Source organism: Crotalus tigris, unplaced genomic scaffold, assembly GCF_016545835.1.
Source record: "Crotalus tigris isolate CLP2741 ecotype Arizona unplaced genomic scaffold, ASM1654583v1 scf7180000021160.8983255:1529534, whole genome shotgun sequence".
Lineage (NCBI taxonomy): Eukaryota > Metazoa > Chordata > Lepidosauria > Squamata > Viperidae > Crotalus > Crotalus tigris.
In genome coordinates, this window is record NW_024098373.1 from 1363593 (window position 1) to 1389583 (window position 25991).

The 25991-nt window shown below is 43.6% G+C and overlaps 1 protein-coding gene across 4 annotated transcripts in view; it reads left to right on the plus strand.

The window, feature by feature from the left end:
* GATA3 (GATA binding protein 3) overlaps window positions 1–15071 on the plus strand; it is a 92541-nt gene extending 77470 nt beyond the window's left edge. For 2 of the 4 annotated variants that reach the window (XM_039369525.1, XM_039369524.1), the window contains 3 exons: window positions 1312–1457; window positions 11749–11874; window positions 13560–15071. In XM_039369525.1, coding sequence (XP_039225459.1) covers window positions 1312–1457; window positions 11749–11874; window positions 13560–13844 — 557 coding nt within the window. In that variant the 3' untranslated portion in view covers window positions 13845–15071. Of the gene's footprint in view, window positions 1–1311; window positions 1458–2454; window positions 2577–11748; window positions 11875–13559 lie in introns of all 4 variants that reach the window. The other 2 variants (XM_039369527.1, XM_039369526.1) reach the window with 2 other exon arrangements.
* Window positions 15072–25991: the final 10920 nt, after the last annotated feature.

Below are 25991 nucleotides of genomic sequence, written 5' to 3' on the forward strand. Positions count from 1 at the left end.
AAGTTGTGGACGCTACATTGGTGGAGGTTTTTAAGAAGAGATTGGACAGCCATTAGTCTGGAATAGTGGTATAAGGTCTCCTTCTTGAGCAGGGGGTTGGGCTAGAAGACCTCCAAGGTCCCTTCCAACTCTGTTATTCTGTCAGTCAAGGAGAGAGCCAACCTAGAATTAAGGAGAAATTTCCTGACACTGATTCAAACATTTAATCAATGGAAAAACTTAACTTCCAGAAGTTCTAGATGCTCCATCGTTGGAGGTTTACAAGAACATTCCTGGCTGAGGAATTCTGGGAGTTGAAGTCCACAAGTCATAAAATGGTCAAGTTTGAAGACCCCTGTCTTAAATCTAACAAACAAAATGGAGGCTGGCTGAGGAATTCTGGGAGTTGAAGTCCACATAAAAGGGCCAAGTTTGAAGACCCCTGGTGTAGGGCTTCTTGCTTGAACATGGGTTGGACTAGAAGACCTTCAAGGTCCCTTCCAACTCTGTTCTGTGTGTTCTACACAGTGTCCTGATTTGAATGCAAAGGGGAAATTGTGTTTCAACACACTGTGGTGTGCATATTTAAACGTCTCCAAGCACTAGTGATCTCCTGGGATTCCCCTTGAATCCAAATGGCTTCCCAGTTCTTGTTTTCCTATCAATGTATTTTTGAGTTATGGTTTTAATTGTGTGTTTGGGGAGAAGTTTTATTTTTGTACTTTTTTTGTCCCCAGATGCCAGCAGTATACAGGTAGTCCTCAACGTACAGCCTTTCATTTAGTGACCGTTCAAAGTTACAACGGCAGTGCAAAAAGTGACTTACGACCATTTTTCATCTTTACAACATCCCCATGGTCACATGATCAAAATTCCCATGCATGGCCACTGACTCCTATTTATGACTGTTGCGGTGTCCCCCAGGGTCACGTGATTCCCTTTTGCGACCTTTTGACAATCAAAGTCCATGGGGGGCAGATTCACTTAACGACGGTGTCGTTAATGCACAACAACTGCATTGATTCGCTTAACAACTGTGGCAAGGAAGGTTGTAAAACTCATTTAACCATTCTCTTGCTTAGCACTGGAAATTTTGGGCTCAGTTGTGGTCGTAAGTCGAGAGACTACCGGCAGAAATTTATTAAGCCAATCCCTGGGATTTTATCACATCTTATTCAATTTTAACACCTCTGGCTTTTTAACCAGAGGTGGTGAGATGTGAATGCTCAGCTTGGTGGTGCAGGACAAACCCCGTCCTAACCACCTCCCAGCCAGCTTCCCTCTTCCTTCCTCTGCTGCTCCTCAATGATTTGTGTCCCCTTTTGTTTTCAGAAGGCAGGGAGTGTGTAAACTGTGGAGCTACCTCAACCCCACTATGGAGGCGAGATGGCACAGGGCATTACCTCTGTAACGCCTGTGGATTGTATCATAAAATGAATGGGCAAAATCGGCCGCTGATAAAGCCCAAAAGAAGACTGGTAAGTGAAAATCCAACTTCAAAAAAATGCACTAACTTCTTTTTCTCCTCTCTCTCTCCCCATCTCTCTCTCTCTTTCTCCTTCCTTCCTTCCTTCCTTCCTTCCTTCCTTCCTTCCTTCCTTCCTTCCTTCCTTCCTCCTCCCTCCCTCCCTCCCTCCCTCCCTCCCTTCCTTCTCCTTCTCCTTCTCCTCCCTCCCTTCCTTCCTTCCTTCCTCCTCCTCCTCCCTCCCTTCCTTCCTTTTCTTATTCCTCCTCCCTCCCTCCTTCCATCCCTCCTTTCCTCTTCCTCCTCCTTTCTCTCCCTCCCTCTCCCCTTCCTTCCTTCCTTCCTTCCTTCCTTCCTTCCTTCCTTCCTTCCTTCCTTCCTTCCTTCCTTCTCTTCCTCCCTCCCTCCCTTCCTTCCTTCTCCTCCTCCTCCCTCCCTTTCCTTCCTTCCTCCCCTCCTCCTCCTCTCTCTCCCTTCCTTCCTCTTCTTATTCCTCCTCCTTCCATCCCTCCCTCCCCTCCCTCCCTTCCTCTTCCTTCCTTCCTTCCTTCCTTCCTTCCTTCCTTCCTTCCTTCCTTCCTTCCTTCCTTCCTTCCTTCCTTCCTTCCTTCCTTCCTTCCTTCTCTCCCTCCCTTCCTTCCTTCTCCTCCCTCCCTCCCTCCTCCTTCCTCCCTCCCTTCCTCCCTTCCTTCCTTCTCCTCCTCCCTCCCTCCCTCCCTTCCTTCCTTCCTTCCTTCTCCCTCTCTCCCTTCCTTCCTCTTCTTATTCCTCCTCCCTCCCTCCCTCCTTCCCTCCTTCCCTCCTTCCCTCCTTCCCTCCTTCCCTCCCTCCCTCCCTCCCTTCCTCTTCCTCCTCCTTTCCCTCCCTCCCCCCCTCCCTCCCTCCCCCTTCCTTCCTTCCTTCCTTCCTTCCTTCCTTCCTTCCTTCCTTCCTTCCTTCCTTCCTTCCTTCCTTCCTTCCTTCCTTCCTTCCTTCCTTCCTTCCCTCCCTCCTCCTCCTTCTTTCCTCAGCCCAAGATGGAGAACTTTCTGGAGGGAGTAGAACTGGGCCAATCCGCCCAAAGTCTTATTTGTCTGTACAGAAGAGAGTTTATGAGGGGGCCCGCTCCCCATTTTTCACCATAAGTGCCAAGTTATGTACCATTTCTGTCTCTCTCTATATATATGACTTAAAAAAAAAATTCTGGAGCTTTTGCTTTGAAATTAGGGTTGGGGTGATGGTGAATGGTTTATCCCCAAGGGGGGGAGGGGTGGTTGAAGATGGAGGAGATGCAGAAAAAAATGGGGAAGAAAGGATTGATTAGAGGGAAAGGAGAGGTGGGGATAATGCCTTGATGCTGATCGTTTGAAGAAGTTGGAAAAGTCCCAAAAGCTTAAAGATGGTGAACTGGATGTCCCCTGAGGTGGGCTTGTTAGTGTTTTGAGAAGTTTCAGAAGCTGAAAAGAACGGGACGTTTTTAGCTCACCTTTCTCTGCAATAAAATGAGTGAAAGACTTGAAAGAGAAAAAAACCCTGTAAATCTGAGGTAATAATGGGTTGTCTTGACAAGCTAAACCATTCATTCATAAAAGTAGAGTAGAGATAATCCTTGACTTACAACCATTCATTTAGTGACCGTTTGAAGTTACAACGGTACTGAAAAGGGTTCCTATATGTCCGTTTTTCACACTTATTAGATTTAGATTAGATTAGATAACCTTTATTGTCATTTTTTCCCTGTGGGCACAATGGCACGCATTAAAAATGAAATTTAGTTGCTTCCTCTCAAAGTGTACACATACATAACACCCATTTAAAACATGCTATATACAACATATGTATAGAGCTACACCCTTACTAGCATCCCCATGGTCACACGTGTTCAAAATTTGGGCGGTTGGCCTCTGGGGTGTATTTATGACGGTTTCACTGTCCCGGGTGTGTGTGTGTGTGTGTTCACGTGATCACCTTTTGCAACCTTCCCAGCCAGCGTCCGACAAACAAAGTCAATGGGGGGAGCCAGGTTCGCTTAACGACCACGTTTCACTTAGTGACTGCAGTAGTTTGCTTAACCTCGGTAGCAAAAGAGGTTGTAAAATGGGACACAACTCCCTCATAGCTTAGCTGTGAGAAATTTGGGTTCAGTTGTGGTTGTAAGTCAGGACTACCTGTATTGTCCATGGAGAGCATCGTTAAGCAAATCTTTGGCCGTACGTTAGGATTTCAACTGCTGGATGCCTTTTTCGAACCACTGAGCGTTTCATGACCCAGCTAGGCAACATCAGCAGTGCTAGAAAGGAGTGGGGTTTGTTATCTTTTTATCTGCTAGTAGTGGATGTAGACTGTGGATTGCCAATTCCACAGCAGAGCAGGGGCTAACCAGATTATGGTTATGGAGAGAGAAATGGAGGGACTATGGTTTTGGACATACAGATATGGAGATCATATTTCCCTGGGTTAGACTTAATCCTGGGTTTGTGCCATTCTCACACTTAACTGTGTTTGACTGTTAGAATGTAAGGTGACTAGTTAAGGAGAAACACATTCCTCCCCCCCTCTAGTTAGGATGTTTCCCCCCCCCCATGGTCTTTTCAGCTCACCTGGGTTTTTCCTTATCAGGAACTTTGTGGATTCTTCCCCCCCCTCCACTTTGAAGATAAAAAAACAACAACCAAAAAGGAAACATTTATATGAGGAGAGGATATAAATGGCTCCAATGCCTGACCCACGACTGCGTCCTTCTGAAGCTGCTTCTCATTAGGAAAATAAAAGTTGGAGGGAACTTCCATATGACTGCGTGTACCGTGTCGTTTGGCCCTAAGGAAATAGGACATTTTTTTTCTTTCTACATCTGTTTCTCTAAATCTCTTGGAAGACGTACAAGGCTGTTTGGATAAATAAGCTGGTGCTTTGGATTGTAATGGAGAAGAGGGGGAGCGGAGTAAATTTTTCGGGGGTGGGTGGAGGGGGTAGAGGGTAGAGCTGAACCTTCAAGCCGATATTCTGCCTCCCCCCTCCTTTTCTTGATATAAGCCCCCCTTTTTAGGTAAGAGAGGGTTGGCCCATACAGGTAGTCCTCGACTTACGACCACAACTGAGCCTAAAATTTCTATTGCTAAGTTGAGACAGTTGCTAAAATGAGTTTTTGCCCCATTTTATGACCTTTCTTGCCACAGTTGTTAAGCGAATCAAGGCAGTGGTGAAGTTAGCCACACGGTCGTTAAGTGAATCTGGCTTCCCTATTGACTTTGCTTGTGAGGAGGTCGCAAAAGGGGATCACAGTGGTGGAATTCCGCCGGTTCTCATTGGTTTGGTAGAACAGGTAGCTAAATTTTTTTGAGTTTGGAGAACCGGATGAATGCACACTGCTTCTGGAAGTCTGTTCTAGGCCTCGGAGGCCTGAGGAGGCCTCCCAGGCCTAAAATGGCCCGCTGGAAGTGCGTGGATGCCACTTCCGGAAGTCTGTTTGAGGCCTCGGAGGCCTCTCAGGCCTAGAACGGCCCGCCAGAAGTGCATGAATGCCACTTCTGGAAGTCCATTCTAGGCCTCGGAGGCCTGGAGGAGACCTCCTAGGCCTAGAACGGCCTGCTGGAAGTACATGGATGCCATTTCCAGAAACCGTTCTAGGCCTTGGAGGCCCAGGCCTGAATCCACGCAGAGAACCGGTTGTTCAAGTGTTTGAATCCCACCACTGCCCGGGACACTGCAGCCGTCATAAATAGGAGTCAGTTGCCAAGTGTTTGAATTTTGATCAAATGATCATGAGGATGGGGCAATGGTCATAAATGTGAAAAACGGTGTAAAAAAAGTGATTTATGACCATTGCACCCTCCTCAAGTCACTTTTTTCAGTGCCGTTGTAACTTTGGTCACTAAATGGATGGTTGTGAGTCGAAGACTTACCTGTATATGGAAAGAGATTACATTAATTTCTACTCTTGAGTCATTTACACCATGTGAATTACCTATAAACTGATAGTCCTTGATTTACGGCCATTTCTTTAGAGACTGTTTGAAGTTATGAGGGCGCTGAAAAAAATGTGACTTACAACTAATCCTCACACTTATTTGAAAGGCTTCCTGATGGCACCAGGTGCGCTCTTATTTTTGCCACACCTTAAATGTGAGCAACATTATCCTGGTTAGATGTTTGAGAGCAGGGGTCTTCCAACTTGGCCCTTTTATGACTTGTGGACTTCAACTCCCAGAATTCCTGAGCCAGCCATGCTGAGTCAACCATGGCTGGCTCAGGAATTCTGGGAATTGAAGTCCACAAGTCATAAAGGGACTGTAGTTCCCAGCTCTCCTTTAGGTTGTCCACAATCCCTTTCAGAGTATGGTTCAACAAGGGCATTGTGGGAATTTAGATGGGGGATAGAACTGAAATTTGGAGAACAGCACTGAAATTCATGGTGCTGCTTTTAGAGCCAATGAGTTTTGTTTTGTTTTTTTTTAAAAACGACAATAGCAATAGCATTTAGGCTTATATACCACCCCATACCACATTAATTTGTAATGTAAGAAGCATTATTTGCATATTGCCCCAACAATCTGGGTCCTCATTTTACCAACCTCGGAAGGATGGAAGGCTGAGTCAGAAGAGAATAGAAGCTAACAAATCAGAATAGGAGTTGGAAGGCACTTTGGAGGTCATCTAGTCCAACCCCTTGCTCAAGCTGGAAATCCTATAACATTTCAGGCAAATGTCTGTCCACTCTCTTCTTAAAAACCTCCAGTGATGGAGCATCCACAACTTCTGAAGGCAAGCCGTTCCATCGAGTCCATTATTCTCACTGTCAGGAAATTTCTCCTTAGTTCTAGGTTGCTTCTCTCCTTGATTATTTTCCATCTGTCACTTCTTGTTCTCCTTTAGATGCTTTGGAGAATAGGTTGACTCCCCTCTTCTTTGTGGCAGCCCCTCAGATATTAGATATTGATAAAAGTCAACCTTGATCCCTGTCAGGATCGAAAGAAAGGGGATAGAGAACAAGCATTGAGGGTCAGTCTTATTAGACTTGTCAATCTTTTTTATTTTATTTTATGATTTATCGCCTTGTTTACAGATCAGACACACACACACACACACACACACACACACACACAAACACACATTAAGTACATATGAAAATTCTTTCATTTGAATGTATAATCAACAACTACCTTTCTTTCCCCAAACTAGAATAAATTTGCATGCAATGCTGGGGAAGAATACTTAGGGCAAGGCTTCGGTATGTGTCAGGAGTTCTGGTTGAAGTGTTCTAGATGTGGTTTCCAACAGTTGTGAACCAGAAGCCTTGAAAAATTAAGATACCCTTTTGGGCATCACACACACCCCATTGCGGCCAAGTGCAAAAGAAGACAGATATTTCTATAGCATTCCTGGCTGAGGAATTCTGGGAGTTGAAGTCCACAAGTCATAAAAGGGCCACGTTTGAAGGCCCCTGCTCTAACTTCTCTGCAAGAGACTGCTGATCTATATATGACTGCATGCCTAGGATGAAAATAGAGCTGAAAAGGGAATGGAAGACACACAGTTGTCATGGCCAAGCCACCAAACTGGTTGCCTGATCATCCATGACTCAAGATTCGCTGAAACTACAACTTCCATATTTTCTTTTGTTGAGTGGTAGTTCCAACTCAGGGGTCTTCAAACTTGGCCCTTTTATGACTTGTGGACTTCAACTCCCAGAATTCCTCAGCCAGCATTCCTGGTTGAAGAATTCTGGGAGTTGAAGTCCCCAAGTCAAGGGATCTTCAAACTTGGCCCTTTTATAACTTGTGGACTTCAACTCCCAGAATTCCTCAGCCAGCGTTCCTGGCTGAGGAATTCTGGGAGTTGAAGTCCACAAGTCATAAAAGGGCCACGTTTGAAGGCTCCTGCTCTAACTTCTCTGCAAGAGCCGTCGTTGGGGATGAACCCATTGGTTGAGCAGCCAAAAGCATAATAGTAATTCTTAAGTCTTCCGCGGCACAAATAAATCTGGCCTGGTGGCTTCCACTGAACTCTTGCTAAATTCCCCCCCCCCCAAAAGCACTGGTTTCCTTGAGAATTAAAAATTTTCCTTCCTGATTCCAGGGGCTTTTTAAAAACTCTCTCTTCTATGAATCTAGTTTCGTTAGATGCTTGATTTCTGGATCTGAGTTTGATGTCTTAGTGGTTTCCCCTTCTCGGATTCTCCAAGTGTCTTGCGACGTAGGTTTTTTTAGTGGTTTGGGAACAATAAAACCTGAATAAAGGAGAATATTTATAGGTCAGGGTTGAAATGAGGAGTCCTTGGTGCTCCCTGAGCTTCCTTGTTTTCTTGCAGACCTTTCAGGACCCAGCTACGTAACATTAATCATCATCATCATCATCATCCACATCTGCCTATCCCAGGTCCTGGGTAAGGACTCGATAGGTAGACAAAATGCCAAATCCAGTCTGAACATCTGTCTAACTGTGCGATGATCCATAATAATAATAATAATAATAATAATAATAATAATAACAACAACAACAACAACAACAACAACAAAAAAGTCTGGATAGTGGATGTGGCAGTGCCTGGAGATAGCAGAATAGAAGAGAAAGAACTGGAGAAGATAACAAAATACAAAGACCTACAAATAGAAATAGAAAGACTGTGGCAAAAGCAAGCAAGGGTAGTACCAATAGTCATAGGCTCCTTGGGTGCAATCCCAAAACAACTGGAGCACCACTTGAACACCATTGGCATTGACAAATTCGCTATTAGTCAATTGCAAAAGGCGGCCTTATTAGGAACTGCTTCCATCCTGCGACGATATCTGTAATACCATCAAACATCCACATCTGCCTATCCCAGGTCCTGGGTAAGGACTCGATAGGTAGACAAAATGCCAAATCCAGTCTGAACATCTGGCTGACTGTGCGATGATCGATAATAATAATAGTAGTAGTAGTAGTAGTTCTTAAATGGATGGTTGTAAGTCTACCTGTAAAAAAATAAACTCCCTGTAATTCTAACTGATGTCTTGAGCAAGGCTTGACAATTCTCTGGATTTCTGTCCAGATCAGGCCTTTTATCAAGTGCATCAATTATCAATTAATCATAAGTTGAGGACTAGCTATGGTGGGGGAATAGATGCCAATATTTGAGAATTCCAAGATACGGCATGATTCACTGACAAAAAAAAACACGTACTGTATGAATCAACTGTAAACTGACACAACAGTCATTTTAAAAGGCACTGCAGACTCAATTTAGTCAAAGTGAAACCTGTTCAGATTCCACTGCTGTCAGCAAGAAAATTAAACCTGGTTTAATGCTCAGGCATAGTTTGACTGTGCTATTCCCTGGAAGTATTTTTTGTTTTTTTAAAAAAAATTAAAGTAGACCCTGTAGGTTTTCTTTTTATGTTATCTGACTATTTCCGCAAAGCTGTGGATATTTTGTGGTAGTGCTTTTAAATGTTTAGATTTTAGTGGGAAAACAACAACAACAACATGTTTCTTAGTCCATAAAGTCACAAAGCTAGGTTTTAATATTATTTGGGCAGTGCCTTGGGAAATCACAAATACAGGTAGTCCTTGACTTCCCACCACAATTGTGAGCCCCAGATTTGTGTCATAAATATGAGTCAATTTCCAAATGGCTGAATTTTGATCCCGTGACAATGGGGAATGTCGCAGTGGTCATAAGTGTGAAAAATGGTCATACGTCACTTTTTTTAGTGCCGTTGTAACATTGAACCACCATTAAGCAAACTGTTGTAAGTCAAGGACTAGCCTGTAGAGATCTTGGAAAGTTTGCAAATAACAAAAGATTCTCCAGAAACTGTCAATGCTCCAACACTGGAACTTTCTAAGAAGAGACTGGATAGCCATTTGTCTGAAATAGTGTAGGGTTTCCTGCCTGAGCAGGGGGTTGGACTAGATGACCTCCAAGGCCCCTTCCAACTTTATTATTATTATTATTATTATTATTATTGGATGTTTGCAGCATTTTTAGTCAAAGAGAACTCAGAGAAATACATAACTCTACAGTATTCTGTTTCCCCTTTAACCAATCTAAGAAATAATGTGTTTAAAAGCATCCTTCTTTTTAATCTGATCCCGATGTTTAGACTCTCTATTTGGTCAGAAGAACAGAACTCAATTGTTGAGCACTGACATTGTTTTACAGATAGGGCATACCACATCCATTCCTGACTGTGCTAGTTAAAAAAAACACAACTACGCAAAGCTTCTTAATGTTTCCCCGGAAGAAGCTTTTACATTAGTGTTTTGTATGGGATAAAGCTGATGCATATGGCTTGACTAAGTGTGTTAGCCGCTGCTGAGCTTCATTAGTCATGGAGAGCTGCAAGAAGAACTTAACTGAATAAGATCGGTTGATCTTTTTGGGGTGGATGATGGCTGAGCCGTTGTTTACATGCTGTCTGCAGAGCATATGACTCCAGCCTCAGATGAATAGGGAGAGGAATGTCAAGGAGAACAATTTTGGATGCCTAGCATCCTTAATTAACTCCGTCTTAGGAGATGTGTGGTTCAGGCCTAGTTGTGGGATGGGCAGATTGCCCATCAGAGAAGCAAAATAGATTGAAGGAGATGTAGGTGGGTGGACGGATAATGCTTCTAACTGCCCACACCATCCATACCCCTTGTGTGGATCCAAATCTCCAAGGACGCCTTCCTTGGCATCCGTCACCTCCGTGGTCTATCCGTTTCCCATTTTTTAAATTTATATAAAAAAGAAACACGTTACGGTGGAAACTGGGCAAGCTCGAAATCAAAGTGCCAATCTCAATCCCTTGGAGAAAAGAATGTTTTGAGCCCCCCGCAGGCTTTTTAAAGAAATAATGAACCAGGGGTCTCGTTGGCTTGGATGTTTGCCCGTCTCACCAGGAGAAGGAAGGCAAAGCTAAGCTGAAATTTTAAGGGAGGATCTTGAGAAGGTTGTGTGGAGCGGGCCTGCTGGTTAATTTCTGCTCAGCGGGGGTCTTGGCTCTCGCTGCCGTCCTCTCGACGGCCATTTTATGAGCCGGAAACGCCATCCCTGAAGGCGGCCATTTTGTGAGCAAGTGCCATGCTCTCAAAAGGCCATCAAAAGTTGTGGCTCCAAGAAAGAGAGATGGATGTTTCTACTGAATGAAGCCCCATAGTTATGCTACCTTGATGGAGAGAAGTGGGTCACCGCTGCGTGCTTCAGAAACATACAGGCAGTCCTCAGTTTATGACCACAACTGAGCCCAAAATTTCTGTTGCTAAGCAAGACAGTTTTTAAGTGGCTTTTGCCCCATTTTACGACATTTCTTGCCACAGTTGTTAAGTGAATCGCTGCCATTGTTAAATTAATAACACAGTTGTTAAGTAAATCTGGCTTCTTCCCCCACTGACTTTGCTTTTTGGAAGGTCGCAAAAGGGGATCACATGACCCTTGGACACGGCCACCATCATACTATGAGCCAGTTGCCAGAGTCCAGAATTGATCAGGTGACCCTGGGGATGCTGCAACGGTCGTAAGTGTGAAAAATGGTCCTAAGTCCCTTTTTTCAGCGCTGTTGTAATTTTGTATGGTCACTAAATGGACAGTTGTAAATTGAGGAGTAGATGGTCTTCAGAGGCAGGCCCACTGCTATCAAGACTAATAGTTGTCGATCTTCATATTTTCATGGATTGGTCCAAACCTTGTTGAAGCCAACCAGCCAGCAGCACATCTTATGATAGCACTAAAGTTTAATTGCACGTTCTGTAAAAACCATATTTCTGTCCTGGTTCTTTGAAGTTTCAATTTCATTGGGTTCTGGATAATTGACAAGAGAAATAGCAATGCTGAGCTTCAAACAAATATTATTTTTGTGTGGCTTCTGTTGTTACCGATGAGGACTTTTGCAACTTTGAACGAATCAATGGGATTCTTGCTGATTAAAATCTCGTGTGTTTCACCATCACCATCTTTACTCTGATGTTGTCACACACATGCACGATTGCTGGGGAAAGATGCAATCCTACCCAGATAAAACCGTGGTGTGACTACATAATTCCACTTGGATCTTCTAACCTCTGAAGAATTGTATGAATTGATGCGTGATTTATTGCAATGGGCTAGCTTTGCTTCTCTGGGATGCACCGCAAGGATTTAGGGCCGGATTCCTCAACCTTGGCAAGCCGAAGATGGGTGGACTTCAAGTCCCAGAATTCCCTAGCCAGCTGTGGAATTCTGGGAGCTGGCTGTGGAATTCCGGGAGCTGAAGTCCACCATCTTAAAGTTGTCAAGGATGAGAAACACTGGTTTAGGATCTTGAAACCCGCCCCCCACGTTAATCTATTGGTGAGGTGACTATGCTTTCTCTCTTCTCCCTCAGTCAGCTGCAAGACGGGCTGGGACATCGTGTGCAAATTGCCAGACCACAACCACCACTCTGTGGAGGAGGAATGCCAACGGGGATCCAGTGTGTAATGCCTGTGGGCTATATTTCAAGCTCCACAATGTAAGTGACATGGTCATACGCTCAGCTGATTCTCAGAGATAATATCGTTGTGTTACCTCCGGGGTGGCCAACCTTGTCAACATTAAGACCTGCGGACTTCAACTCCCAGAATTCCTCAGCCAGTGTGCCTGGCTGAGGAATTCTGGGAGTTGAAGTCCACAAGTCATAAAAGGGCCAAGTTTGAAGACCTCTGTCTTAAATCTAACAAACAAAATGGAGGCTGCTGAGGAATTCTGGGAGTTGAAGTCCACAAGTCATAAAAGGGCCAAGTTTGAGGATCCCTGTCTTAAATCTAACAAACAAAATGGAGGCTGGCTGAGGAATTCTGGGAGTTGAAGTCCACAAGTCATAAAAGGGCCAAGTTTGAAGACCCCTGGTATAGGGCCTCCTGCCTGAGCAGGGGGCTGCTCTAGAAGACCTCCAAGGTCCCTCCCATCTCTGTTATTCTGTTATGGAGCTGGACTACAGTTCCCATCATCACTGACCATCTAAAAACAAAGCCCCTCTGATCAGAAAGCAGAGCAATGACTAACTATGCAGTCATTAAGTGAATTTGACTTCAAACAATATTCTTAAAGGAATGTGGGAATACATGTAGCCCTCAAATCTTCTACTGCTAAGCCAGATAGTTTTGCCCCATTTTATGACCTTTCTTGCCACAGTTGTTAAGTGAATCACTGCTGTGACGGGAATCATGCAGTTTACTAAGTGAACTCAGGTTCCCCCAGTTGATTTGGCTTGCCGGAAGCCGACCGAGAAGGTCGCAAATGGTGATCACATGACCTTGGGATGCTGCAGCTGTCTTAAGTACATGCCAGTTGCCAAGCATTCAAATGTTGATCACATGACCCTGGGGATGTCGCAATGATAATAAATGTAAGGATTGGTTCTGAGTCACGATTTTCAGTGCCGTTGTAACTTTGAATGGTTGCTAAATGAATGCTTGTAGCTCAAGGGCTGTTTATATACATTTTTATATATATTAATTAGTTTATATACAGGTAGTCCTCGACTTAACAACCACAACTGAGCCCCAAAGTTTTGTTGCTAAGCGAGGCATTTGTCACGTGAATTTTGTCCCATTTTACGACGGTTCTTGCCAGAGTTGTTAAGTGAATCACTGCAGTTGTTAAGTGAGTAACATGGTTGTTAAGCGAATCTGGCTCCCCCATTGATTTTTCTTGTCAGAAGGTCGCCAATAAGGATCACATGACTCTGAGACGCTGCGACCGTCGTATATATGAGTCAGTTGCCAAGGGTCTGAATTTTGATCCCGCGACCATTTTATGGGGTCGTAAGGGTGAAAACTGGTCATAAGTCATTTTTCTCAGTGCCGTCGTAAGCCCGAACGGTCACTAAACAAACTGTTATAAGTAGAGGACTACATGTACCTAAAGGAATGTTCCTGGCCATTTTTAAAAAAAGTTTGCCATCTTTTGCCCAAATAGTGTTTCTCAACGTCCGCCATTTTAAGACGTGTGGACTTCAACTCCCAGAATTCCCCAGCCAGCCAAGGAATTCTGGGAACCGATGTCCACTCACCCTTTAAAAGCGGTCGAGGCTGAGAAACACTGCTCTAGAACTTTGTCGTTGTGCGGTATTTGCGTTTGTGAGGGAGAGATTTTTTTTGGCAAAGCCGGAGACAGGACCAGCTCGCAAAGAAAGTTAATTGATTTTTTGTTTAGATTAACAGACCCCTGACCATGAAGAAGGAAGGCATCCAGACCCGAAACCGGAAGATGTCTAGCAAGTCAAAAAAGAGCAAAAAGATTCACGACAGCCTGGATGATTTCCCCAAAAGCAGCTCCTTCAATCCCGCCGCCCTTTCCAGACACATGTCGTCCATCAGTCATATTTCTCCCTTCAGCCATTCGGGCCACATGCTGACCACACCAACTCCGATGCACCCTTCTTCTAGTTTGTCTTTCGGACCTCACCACCCATCAAGTATGGTGACCGCCATGGGCTAAAGAAGGCCTCTCAGACAGGGGGAAAGGGGGGGGGGGAAAGAGAGATTTTCCTGCTTAAAAGAAAAAGGTGGAAAAAGAAAGAAAAAAAAAAAGAAAGACAGAAGAAACCAAATTCCTTTTTTTTTTTTTTTTACTTCTCTGAACGAGAAATATCTTTATATATTTGCCTCGTTGGAGGGAAGCCTTCCTGGCCCTTCAAAAAACTGTTGGATGCAGATGCTAAAACGGGGAAAAAAATAAGAAAGATGGAAATTGTAAAACTGGCTGAAAATCCTCACAATGAAAGAAACAAAGCAAAGATTGGTACGGAAAGTTGACTGCTTGACTGCTCGGCTCGAAAACGTTTTGTGTTTCTCCACCACTGAATCGGGAGGCCATTTGTGAATAAACCATCGCCACGCAACTTCACTGTCGAACTGGGTTTTTAGTGCTGTGAAATAATAATAATTATAATATTAATAAATAATTAAAAAAAAAACAAAGAAACAACCCACGCCACTCACCCTCCCTCCCTCCCTTTCCTTCCTCCCTCTCACTGAAATTAAAGCAAATAATTGCTGAACACTGTATAACTTATATTGTAAGAAATATTGTACATTTTTGGAGGAAAGCTGACAACCGGGTAGCTGTAAAAAAAAAAAAAGGGGGGGGGGAGGGGGGAGAAAAAAGCAAAAAAGAAAAGTACAAATAGTACAAATCGGGTATCACCAGAAACATTTTATGGTACGGTCTGCGAAGAATGAGGTCAAACTGGCAAATGGACAAATTGCCAGTTTATGCTTTTTTGCTGTTTCGCTCTCTCACTTTCTCTCTCTTGTCTTTCTCTCCTCACATGCTGGCTGAAATTATTTTGATGGATTAAAAATAAATTACATCCAAGCTGTAAGCAAGTCATCCATTCTAGGCCACAGGCCTCTGATCAATGGAAAAGGGGTTGAAGGGTAACAGGGACACTTTGGTGTGACACGCAGCTTGTTTCTCGCAAGCCGGTTTGTCTAGGGCCTATTCGCATTGTGAACCAGTTCTTGTAATTGTCGTTTGTATGTATAGCTCAAAAAAAGCTCTCAGATAAGACAAGGTGTAGATTTATTTCATCCTACAACTGCAGATTTGAATGGTTGTACAAATTTTACTTGCTGCTAGTGTTTAAGAACTGCGCTTTGGTTTTTCGTTTTCATATTTTTCCTCTTTTTTTTTTTGAGAATAAACTAGATTAAATTCTGTTGATCTGATGTCGGCTTGTGGCTTGGTGGGATGGGAAGCTGCGTGCCAAAAGGGTCTCGCGATTTGTGGAGGGAAGAGGAGCAGAGATGAGAAAGGGTTGATGTCTATGGAGATTCTCAATCATCCAAGCTACGGTGGTCCCAAAGGTGCTTTTTCCAAAACGCAAACTGGACTTTGAAAATGTTTCACTTCTCGTCCAAGAAGCTTCTTCAGTTCTAACTGACTGGTTAGCTTTTTCAAAGCTAACATCCAACCCTATGAGTGTTGACAGCCAGATGACTGCAAAGAATACAAATCCTTCCATTCTCCACCAGTCAGTCAGAACTGAAGCTTCTTGGTTGAGAAGTGAAATGTTTTCAAAGAAAAAACAAAGAAAGCCCAGTTGCCTTTTGGAAAAAGCATCTTTGGGATGATAAAGGGTCTGGAGGCTAAATTGTAGGATGAACGATTGAGGGAACTAGGTATGTCTAGCCTTAGTGGAGAAAAGGACTAGGGGTGATATGGTAGCAGTCTTCCAATTCTTGAGGGGCTGTCACAGAGAAATGGGGGGGGGGGTCAACCTATTCTCCAAAGCACCTGAGGGCAGGACAAGAAGCAATGGAGGGAAGATCACTAAAGAGAGAACCAACCTAGAACTAAGGCAGAATTTCCTGATAGAAGATTTAATAAATGAAAGGGCTTACCTCCAGAAGTCGTGGGTACTCCATAACTGGAGTTTTCAAAAATAGACTGGACCACCATTTGACTGAAATGGTATAAACTCTTTTCTTGAACAAGGATTTGGACTAGAAGACCTCCAAGGTTCCCTTCTAGCCCGTGGATTCTATGATTTAAATTTAGCAACAGGGTCCACTGAAATAATTGGAGGCATGCTAATTTTCTTGGATCAAAAGACGCATTAAAACGACGTGCTTTAACTTTGCCCCACTAGGATAAATTCCTTATTTCCAGTTCCTTACACCTTACAAAGGTGTTCAAACCAGTCAGTCCTAGAAGAGATCAACCCTGACTGCTCTTTAGAAGGCCAGATCCTGAAGTTGAAACTCAAATACTTTGGCCACCTAATGAGAAGGAAGGACTCACTGGAGAAGGGCTTAATGCTGGGAAAGATTGAGGGCAATAGAAGAAGAGGACGACAGAGAACGAGGTGGCTGGATGGAGTCAGTGAAGCAGTAGGTGTGAGCTTAAATGGACTCCAGAAGATGGTGGAGGACAGGAAGACCTGGAGGAATGTTGTCCATGGGGTCGCGATGGGTCGGACACGACTTCGCAATTAACAACAACACCTTACAAATGTCACTTATTTCTCTTTCAGGGGTAGGGAGAACATGCAGAAAAATAAGTTCACGTGCAAATTACGACCTCTAGGATCCCTCTTCATATTTCCTTAGGTGGCCAGGGATTTGTAGTAAAGGCCCATGTAGAATTCCACTGAAGGTCAAGCCTTGGCTTAGGTAGAGTGTAAATTTTGCAAGGCAGGGAAAAACACAAAGCGAGATGCAGACGCATGCCATCCTGAAAGTCAATTTCCAGATTCCTAACATTCATTCATCTCGATCTCTGGAATGTTTGAAGTAGCATTTCTCAACCTTGGCAGGTCTTAAGATGTGTGGACTACAACACTCAGAGTTGAAATCCACATATCTTGGCTGTTGCTAAAATTGAGAAGCACTGGTCTGAAAAGTCAAGGGTCTGAAGAGGAAGTGGAAACATCCGGTGTCCAATGCACATAGACATCTGTGCAGCTAGCCCTTTTAGAGTGATTGACGGCTCTTCTTCTTTACCTTGTCTCTCCAAACCAGCTTTTAGCTGTTTGGCAACATCTTGAGTCTTAGCGAGCTAGCAGGTTCTTAAGGAAGCAATTCCACTGGTTTCTTCAAGAGACCAACGCTACATAGTTTTCTAGGACATTTTCCCCCTTGGCTGAGAATGGTAGGGTTTTGATCTTCAGCATCAAACTAAAGAAAGGAAGAAGCAGGGGAGACATGATAGCAGTATTCCAGTATCTGAGGGGCTGCCACAAGGAAGAGGGGGTCAGGTTGTTCACCAGAGCACCAGAGGGAAGGATGAGAAACAAGGATTGATCAAGGAGAGAAGCAACCTGGAATTAAGGAGAAACTTCCTGACAGTGAGGACAATCAACCAGTGGAACAGCTTGCCTCCAGAAATCGTGGGTGCTCCATCACTGGAAGTTTTTAAAAAGAGACTGGACAATCACCTGTCTGAGATGGTATAGGTTCTCCTGCTTAAGCAGGGGGCTGGACTAGAAGACCTCCAAGGTCCCTTCCAGCTCTATTCTATTCTATCAAGATGAGTACGAATCTACAAAACATCTTAATGACTGTTTTATGCCCTTGACCAGGCACTTTATATTAGTGGACCTGGCTTCTTGGAAAAATTTAAGAGAAGACAATCCACTGCAGAATTAACTTTAATTTGGTCAAGATCAAGGAATGTTGAGACTACCAGATCAGTCTCCTGTGATTTGGGGGTCCGTGGGTAGTTGAATTATTTACCAAATTAGAATCATGGAGTCAGAAAAGGTCCTTTGGGCCATCAAGCTCACCCCTTCCTCATCTGTTATCAGGCTGCCGAGAACCAGCAGAAGAATTCTCTGTTGAAGGTAGCTGAATATTTGAGGGGCTGTCCTAAAGAGCAAGGAGCTGTTCTCCAAAGCACCAGAGGTCAGGACAAGAAGTAACGGACGCTTATCAAAGATAGATCCAACTTAGAAATAAGGAGACATTTCCTGACAGAGCCATGGAATGGCTTGAGATAAAAAAAAAAACAATGTTGAGACTCTAGAACAGTGGTTCTCAACCTTTCTAATGCCGCGACCCCATAATACAGTTCCCCATGTTGTGGTGACCCCCAACCACTTATACATCACCAGGTGCCAGGGGCATGGCCAAAGAAAAGGAGGAAAAAATGGCGGACAACCTTGTTTGGCGACCCCCGTGAAATGGTCGTTCGACCCCAAATGGGGTCCTGACCCACAGGTTGAGAACCACTGCTCTAGAAAGAGTGCAGAGAAGAGCAACAAAGATGATTAGTGAGGCTGGAGGCTACAACATATGAAGAACGGTTGCTGGAACTGGGTGTAGTGGAAAAGAAGGACTAGGGGAGACACGATAGCAGTGTTCCAATATAGGTGGTCCTTGACCTATGACCACAATTGAGCCCAAAATGTCTGTTGTTAAGTGAGACATTTGCTACGTGAGCTTTGCCCCGTTTTACGACCTTTCTTGCCACAGTTGTTAAGTGAATCACTGCAGGCGTTAAATTAGTCACCCAGTTCTTGAGCGAATCTGGCTTCCCCATGGACTTTGCTTGACAGAAGGTCACAAAAGGTGATCATATGACCCAGGGACACGGCAACCGTCCTAACTATGAACCAGTTGCCAGGCATCCGAAGTTTGGTCACATGATCATGGGGATGCTACAAAGGCCGTAAGTGGGAAAAACGGCCGTAAGTCCCTTTTTTCAGTGCCATTGTAACTTCGAACAGTCACTAAATAAATCAGTGGTTCTCAACCTGTGGGTCGGGACCCCATTTGGGGTCGAACGACCTTTTCACGGGGGTCGCCAAACAACACAGTCCGCCATTTTTTCCCCCTTTTCCTTAGCTGTGCTACTCCCTTTTATTCTATTGGCTTTTGAAAGCCAATAGAATAGACTCTCTTGAATAGAGTCTAATTCTATTGGCTTTCAAAAGCCAATAGGATTGTCCAGGCTGTCTCTGCCCTGCTGAGCCCGCCAAAAGTCCCATTCTGCAAACGGTGCTGCACCAGTTGAGTAGTCCTCGACTTACGACCGGTTGAGTAGTTCTCGAATTACGACCGGTTGGGGGTCGCGGCATTAAAAAGGTTGAGAACCACTGAAATAAACTGTTGTAAGCGTCTGTTGTAAAAAAGAAGGAGGTCAACCTATTCCCCACAGCAACTGGAGACAGAACAAGAAGCAACGGATGGTAACTAATCAAGGAGATTGATCAGTGGAACGGCTTGCCTTCAGAAGTTGTGGATGCTCCATCCCTGGCAGTTTTTAAGAAGAAATTGAACAATTATTTATCCGGAACGATAGAGATTTCACCTCTGGAGGTGGCTGATGAGATGAGAAGACCCCATTCCCATCCACCTCTTAGCTCCCACAGTTGCAATTTTAGGACAGTTTTTAACAATAGTTTCACCTGTGCCATTTTAATGTTTAATTATTTTGTACTTGTTTTATACAGTATAGTCCAGGCCATGGTTTTCCCAGTTGCAATGTATGGCTGTGAAAGTTGGACCATCAGAAAGACTGAGCGCAAAAGAATGGAGGCCTTTGAACTCTGGTGCTGGAGAAGACTCCTGCCAGTCCCTTGGACTGCAAGGCGTTCAAACCGGTCAGTCCTAGAGGAGATCAACCCCAGAAGGCCAGATCCTGAAGTTGAAACTCAAGTATTTTGGCCACCTAATGAGAAGGAAGGTCTCACTGGAGAAGGGCCTAATGCTGGGAAAGATTGAGGGCAATAGAAGAAGGGGACGACAGAGAATGAGGTGGCTGGATGGAGTCCCTGAAGCAGTAGGTGTGAGCTTAAATGGCCTTCAGAAGATGGTAGAGGACAGGAAGGCCTGGAGGAACGTTGTCCATGGGGTCGCGGTGGGTAGGACATGACTTAACAACTAACAACAACTCAACTTGTTTTATAACTTGCAAAGCTCCCAGAATCACCTTGTAGGGGAAACTGGCAGCATAAAAAAAGTAATAAATAATAATAAAAGAGTAATCCTACAGCCCAGCATTCAAACATATAGTTTTTTTTTTAAAGAACCAGCCTTTCCAGTTCTTCACCATCTGAAGCTGTGACTTCATATTGGCCTGCCATATATTAACCTTGCATTCCAACTGATTGATCAACCTCAGTGCTCCAACATCTCGCTGGATGGGAAACTTATTTCAAGCTTCATCATTTCATCACTTTTCTGTCGGGTTGACAGGAGTCTATAACTTCCTCCTCTGTGGGTTTTGTGGGTCTTGTTAAATGGTGCAAACAGATGTTCGTCTTGTCCTACTTCCCGTTTCTTCTTTGGCTCTGATGTTCCATTCTTACAGCTTTTTTTTTTTTAAAAAATAAACATTCAAGGTGAGATTCACCCAGTCAAGAGTATAACTTTGTGATGTGTAGGTCTGAAATGGTAGGGTGTCCTGCCTGAGCAGGGGGTTGGACTAGATGACCTCCAAGATCCCTTCCAACTTCTTCTTCTTCTTCTTCTTCTTCTTCTTCTTCTTCTTCTTCTTCTTCTTCTTCTTCTTCTTCTTCTTCTTCTTCTTCTTCTTCTTCTTCTTCTTCTGAGTTACTGAGGGACTTCTTCTGAGGGACTGAGTTACTCGGCTATAAATTCACAGATTTTCTGGAGGGAAATTTAAACTAAACAGCGGGGACAGGGAGTTAATTGATACGGAACAACCCTGTCCCCGGCAATTTAAAAACTATAGGGCTATCAGTGCATGTAGCACAGATGTGTTGTGTGGACAAGAATACCAACCTTGCTACCAATCAAAATGAAGCCTCTAATAGCGAGTGCCATATAAAGTGCACTAACCAAATAGGTGGTAAGACAATAGGGGAACTCAGGCACCACACAGGTTATGTAGAAAGGAAACACAGGGCCACCCACAAAGGACTCAAATGTTTATACACCAATGCACAAAGTATGAACAGCAAACAGGGTGAACTAGAAATTCAGGTTAATGAGGGGCAGATACGATATTGTTGCCATTACGGAAACATGGTGGGATGAAACTCACACATGGAACACACAGCTAGAGGGATTTAAATTATTTAAAAGAAACAGACCAAACAAAAGAGGAGGTGGAGTTGCTCTCTATATAAGAAATAACTACATCTTCACAGAAATAGAGTACAACAATGATAAAAACTGTCTTGAATGCATTTGGGTCAATATAAAAGGGGGGGGGGAATGACATTGCCATAGGCGTATACTACAGACCACCCAACCAAACAGAGGAAATAGATGAACTTTTTGCTAGTCAGCTAACTAAGGTATGTAGGAAGCACATCACAATAGTAATGGGGGACTTTAACTACCCTGACATCAACTGGGAGACAAACTCCGCACCAAGTGGAAGATCAAACAGGTTCCTGGCAAACCTAGCAGACAACTTTGTCTCCCAAAAAGTAGAGAATGGAACTAGGGGATTAGCCATTTTGGATCTAATTCTCACTAACAGAGATGAAATGATAGACGGTGTTGGAGCCATAGGAACCCTGGGAGGAAGTGATCATGCAATATTAGAATTCAACATTATAGAAGCACAACCAATAGAACACAGTCAAACTAGAGTCTTGGACTTCAAGAGAGCTAATTTCAATAAACTTAGAGAGGGCTTGGGAAGGATTCCATGGATGAGAATCCTCAAGGGGAAAACAACTCAAGAAGCTTGGGAAATTTTGAAAAATGAGATAATAAAAGCACAGTCTAGCACAATACCAACAAAGAGGAAAAATAACAGCTCTCAAAAGAAACCAGCATGGCTGCATAAAGAACTCTCTGACAAATTGAAAGATAAAAAGGACAAGTATAGAAAGTGGAAAGAGGGGAACATAACTAAGTCAGAATATCAGCAAATAGCCCGAGCCTGCAAAGATGAAGTGAAGAAAGCCAAGGCTCAAAATGAACTAAGGCTTGCGACCAAAGTCAAAAATAACAAAAAAAGCTTCTTTCAACATGTAAAAAACAAGAAAAAAGTGAAGGAAATGATTGGTCCATTAGTGGGTGGAAGTGGCAAGAAGGTGACAAGCAACAGGGAGAAAGCAGAACTATTTAACTCATTTTTTGCATCTGTCTTTACACAAAGGGAAAAAACAGACCAACCTATCAAAAATAGTGCCACAAAAAACAAAACAGAAACACAAGTTAAGATAGGCAAGAAAATCGTTAGTGAGCACCTGTCCAGCCTAGATGAGTTCAAATCGCCAGGACCAGACGGATTACACCCCAGAGTTCTCAAGGAACTGGCAGATGTGATATCGGAGCCACTGAACTATATTTTTCAAAGATCCTGGAACACAGGGGAACTACCAGAGGACTGGAAAAGAGCTGATGTAGTTCCCATCCTCAAAAAAGGAAAAAAAATGGATCCAGGAAATTACAGACCTATCAGCCTGACCTCAATACCTGGGAAGATCCTGGAAAAGATAATCAAACAACGAATCAACGAACACCTAGAGGCAAACAAAGTCATTACTAAAAGCCAACATGGGTTTGTCAAAAATAGATCATGCCAGACAAATCTTATTGCATTCTTTGACCAAGTGACAAAATTAGTGGATCAGAGGAATGCTGTGGACATAATTTACTTGGACTTCAGTAAGGCATTTGATAAAGTAGATCACAACCTACTACTTGACAAGATAGAAAAATGTGGGGTAGACAGAACCACCACCAGATGGATCCGTAGCTGGCTGACCGGCCGTACTCAGCGAGTGGTCCTCAATGGAACTGCATCTATATGGAGGGAAGTGTGTAGTGGGGTGCCCCAGGGCTCTGTTCTGGGCCCAGTACTCTTCAACATCTTCATCAACGATTTGGATGAAGGGATAGATGGGGAACTCATCAAATTTGCAGATGACACCAAGCTGGCAGGAATAGCCAACACTCCAGAAGACAGGCTTAAGATACAGAAGGATCTGGACAGACTTGAACACTGGGCACTAACTAACAAAATGAAATTCAATGGTGAAAAAAGCAAGGTTCTACATTTAGGCAAGAAAAACCAAATGCACAAGTACAGCATAGGTGGCACCATGCTCAATAGTAGTAACTGTGAGAGGGACCTCGGAGTCCTAGTAGACAATCACTTAAATATGAGCCAGCAGTGTGCTGCAGCTGCCAAAAAGGCCAACACAGTGCTAGGCTGCATTAACAGAGGGATAGAATCAAGATCACGTGAAGTATTAATACCACTCTTCAATGCCTTGGTAAGGCCACACTTGGAATACTGCATCCAGTTTTGGTCACCACGATGTAAAAAAGATGTTGAGACTCTAGAAAGAGTACAGAGAAGAGCAACAAAGATGATTAGGGGACTGGAGGCTAAAACATATAAGGAACGGTTGCTAGAATTGGGTATGTCTAGTTTAACGAAGAGAAGGACAAGGGGGGACATGATAGCAGTATTCCAATATCTCAGGGGCTGCCATAAAGAAGAGGGAATTAAGCTATTTTCCAAAGCACCTGAAGGCAGGACAAGAAGCAACGGGTGGAAACTAATCAAGGAGAGAAGCAACCTAGAACTAAGGAGAAACTTCCTGACAGTGAGAACAATTAATCAGTGGAACAGCTTGCCTCCAGAAGCAGTAAATGCTCCAACACTGGAAGTTTTTAAGAAGAGACTGGACAGCCATTTGTCCGAAATGGTGTAGGGTTTCCTGCCGAGCAGGGGGTTGGACTAGATGACCTCCAAGGTCCCTTCCAACTTTACTACTATACTATATTAGTCTTCTTCTTCTTTTTTTCTTCTTCGTCTTCTTCTTCTTCTTCTTCTTATTCTTTCTTCTTCGTCATTCCTATCTTTCTCTTCTTCTTCTTCTTCTTCTTCTTCTTCTTCTTCTTCTTCTTCTTCTTCTTCTTCTTCTTCTTCTTCTTCTTCGTCTTCTTCTTCTTCTTCTTCTTCTTCTTCTTCTTCTTCTTCTTCTTCTTCTTCTTCTTCTTCTTCTTCTTCTTCTTCTTCTTCTTCTCCTCCTCCTCCTCCTCCTCCTCCTCCTCCTCCTCCTCCTCCTTCTCCTTCTTCATTGTCTGAACCACAAAATTCATTAGAAAATTCAAAGAGGGGAAAGAGATTGATATCTGCCTCTCAGTACAAGTAGTCTGTTTAGTGTACATCAAAGGTAGATTCAAAATAACAGAATAACAGAGTTGGAAGGGACCTTGGAGGTCTTCTGCTCAGGAAGGAAACCCTAGACCATTTCAGATAAATGGTTGTCCAATCTCTTCTTAAAAACCTCCAGTGTTGGAGCATTCACCACTTCTGGAGGCAAGCCATACCAGTAATTGAATGTCCTCACTGTCAGGAAATTCCTCCTTAGTTCTAGGTTGCTTCTCTTCTTGATTAGTTTCCATCCGTTGCTTCTTGTCCTGCCTTCAGGTGCTGTTATTATATAACATAATAATAATAGCAGAATTAATAACAATATAACAGAAATGGAAGGGATCTTAGAGGTCTTCTGCTCAGGAAGGAAACCCTACACCATTTCAGACAAATGTTTGTCCAGTCTCTTCTTAATAACCTCCAGTGTTGGAGTACCCACAACTTCTGGTGGCAAGTCATTCCACTGATTAATTAATTGTTCTCACTGTCAGAAAATTTCTCCTTAGTTCTAGGTTGCTTCTCTCCTTGATTAGTTTCCATCCGTTGCTTCTTGTCCTGCCTTCAGGTGCTTTGGAGAATAGCTTGACTCCCTCTTCTTTGGGGCAGCCCCTGAGATACTGGAACATTGCTATCATGTCAACCTTAGTCCTTCTTCTTTTTGTTAAATTAGACATACCCAATTCCTGCAACCGTTCCTTATATGTTTTAGCTTCCAGTCCCCTAATCAACTTTGTTGCTTCCTCTGCACTCTTTCTAGAGTCTCAACATCTTTTTCTACAATAGTGGCGACCAAAACTGCAAGGCATTTCAAAGTGATAGTAATACTTCATGTGATCTTGATTCTAATCCTCTATTAATGCAGCCTAGGACTGCGTTGGCTTTTTTTGGCAGCTGTAGCACATTGCTGGCTCACATTTAAGTGACTGTCACTAGGACTGCAAGATCCCTGTTGCAGTTACTACTGTTGAGCCAGGTACCACCTATACTGTACCTGTGCATTTGTTTTTTCTTGCCAAAATGTAAAACCTTGCTTTTCATTCCGTTCAATTTCATTTTATTAGATAGGGACCAGCATTCAGGTCTGTCAAGATCCTTCTGTATCTTGAGCTAAACTTCTGGGGATGTTGGCCATTCCTGCCAGCTGGGTATCATCTGCAAAGTTGATGAGTTCCCCATCTATCCCCATCTATCTAAATTATTTATGAAGATGTTGAAGAATACTGGGCCTAAGACAGAGCCTTGGGATAGCCCACTGCTCACTTCTCTCCATATAGATGCAGTTCCATTGAGGACTACACATTGAGTGTGGTTGATCAGTCAATTACAAATCCGTCTGCACAGCGCATGCTCCTTCAAAAAGGGACAATGAAGGAAATTGGCTGGGTTCTAAATCCATGCTCTGGATTTAGCTTATAGTTTAGAGATGTAACAGGTTTGTAGGCATGCCCAGATCCCTGTAGTGCAGTGGTTCTCAACCTGTGGGTCGGGATCCCATTTGGGGTCGAACGACCATTTCACAGGGGTTGCCAAACAACGCAGTCCGCCATTTTTCTCCCTTTTCCTTAGCTGTGCTACTCCCTTTTATTCTATTGGCTTTTGAAAGCCAATAGAATAGACTCTCTTGAATAGAGTCTAATTCTATTGGCTTTCCAAAGCCAATAGGAATTGTCCAGGCTGTCTCTGCCCTGCTGAGCCCACCCAAAGTCCCATTCTGCAAACGGTGCTGCACCAGTTGAGTAGTCCTCTGCTTACGACCGGTTGAGTAGTCCTTGACTTACGACCGGTTGGGGGTTGCGGCATTAAAAAGGTTGAGAACCACTGCTGTAGTGTCTGTGTGATATGGTTGAAAAAGTTAAGACGATGGCCACGGTGATGCAATCAAAGCTACATCCCTTTTTATGTGCATCATGACTCAGAAGAAAAAAAAAAGAGAGAAAAAGATGGAACTTTAATCAGACCGCTGTGGTCACCCTCTTGACTATGTTTGACCACATCCTCCAGACACCTCTGTTAGATTTGAGCCGTCAACAGAGATTACAGAAATCTTTG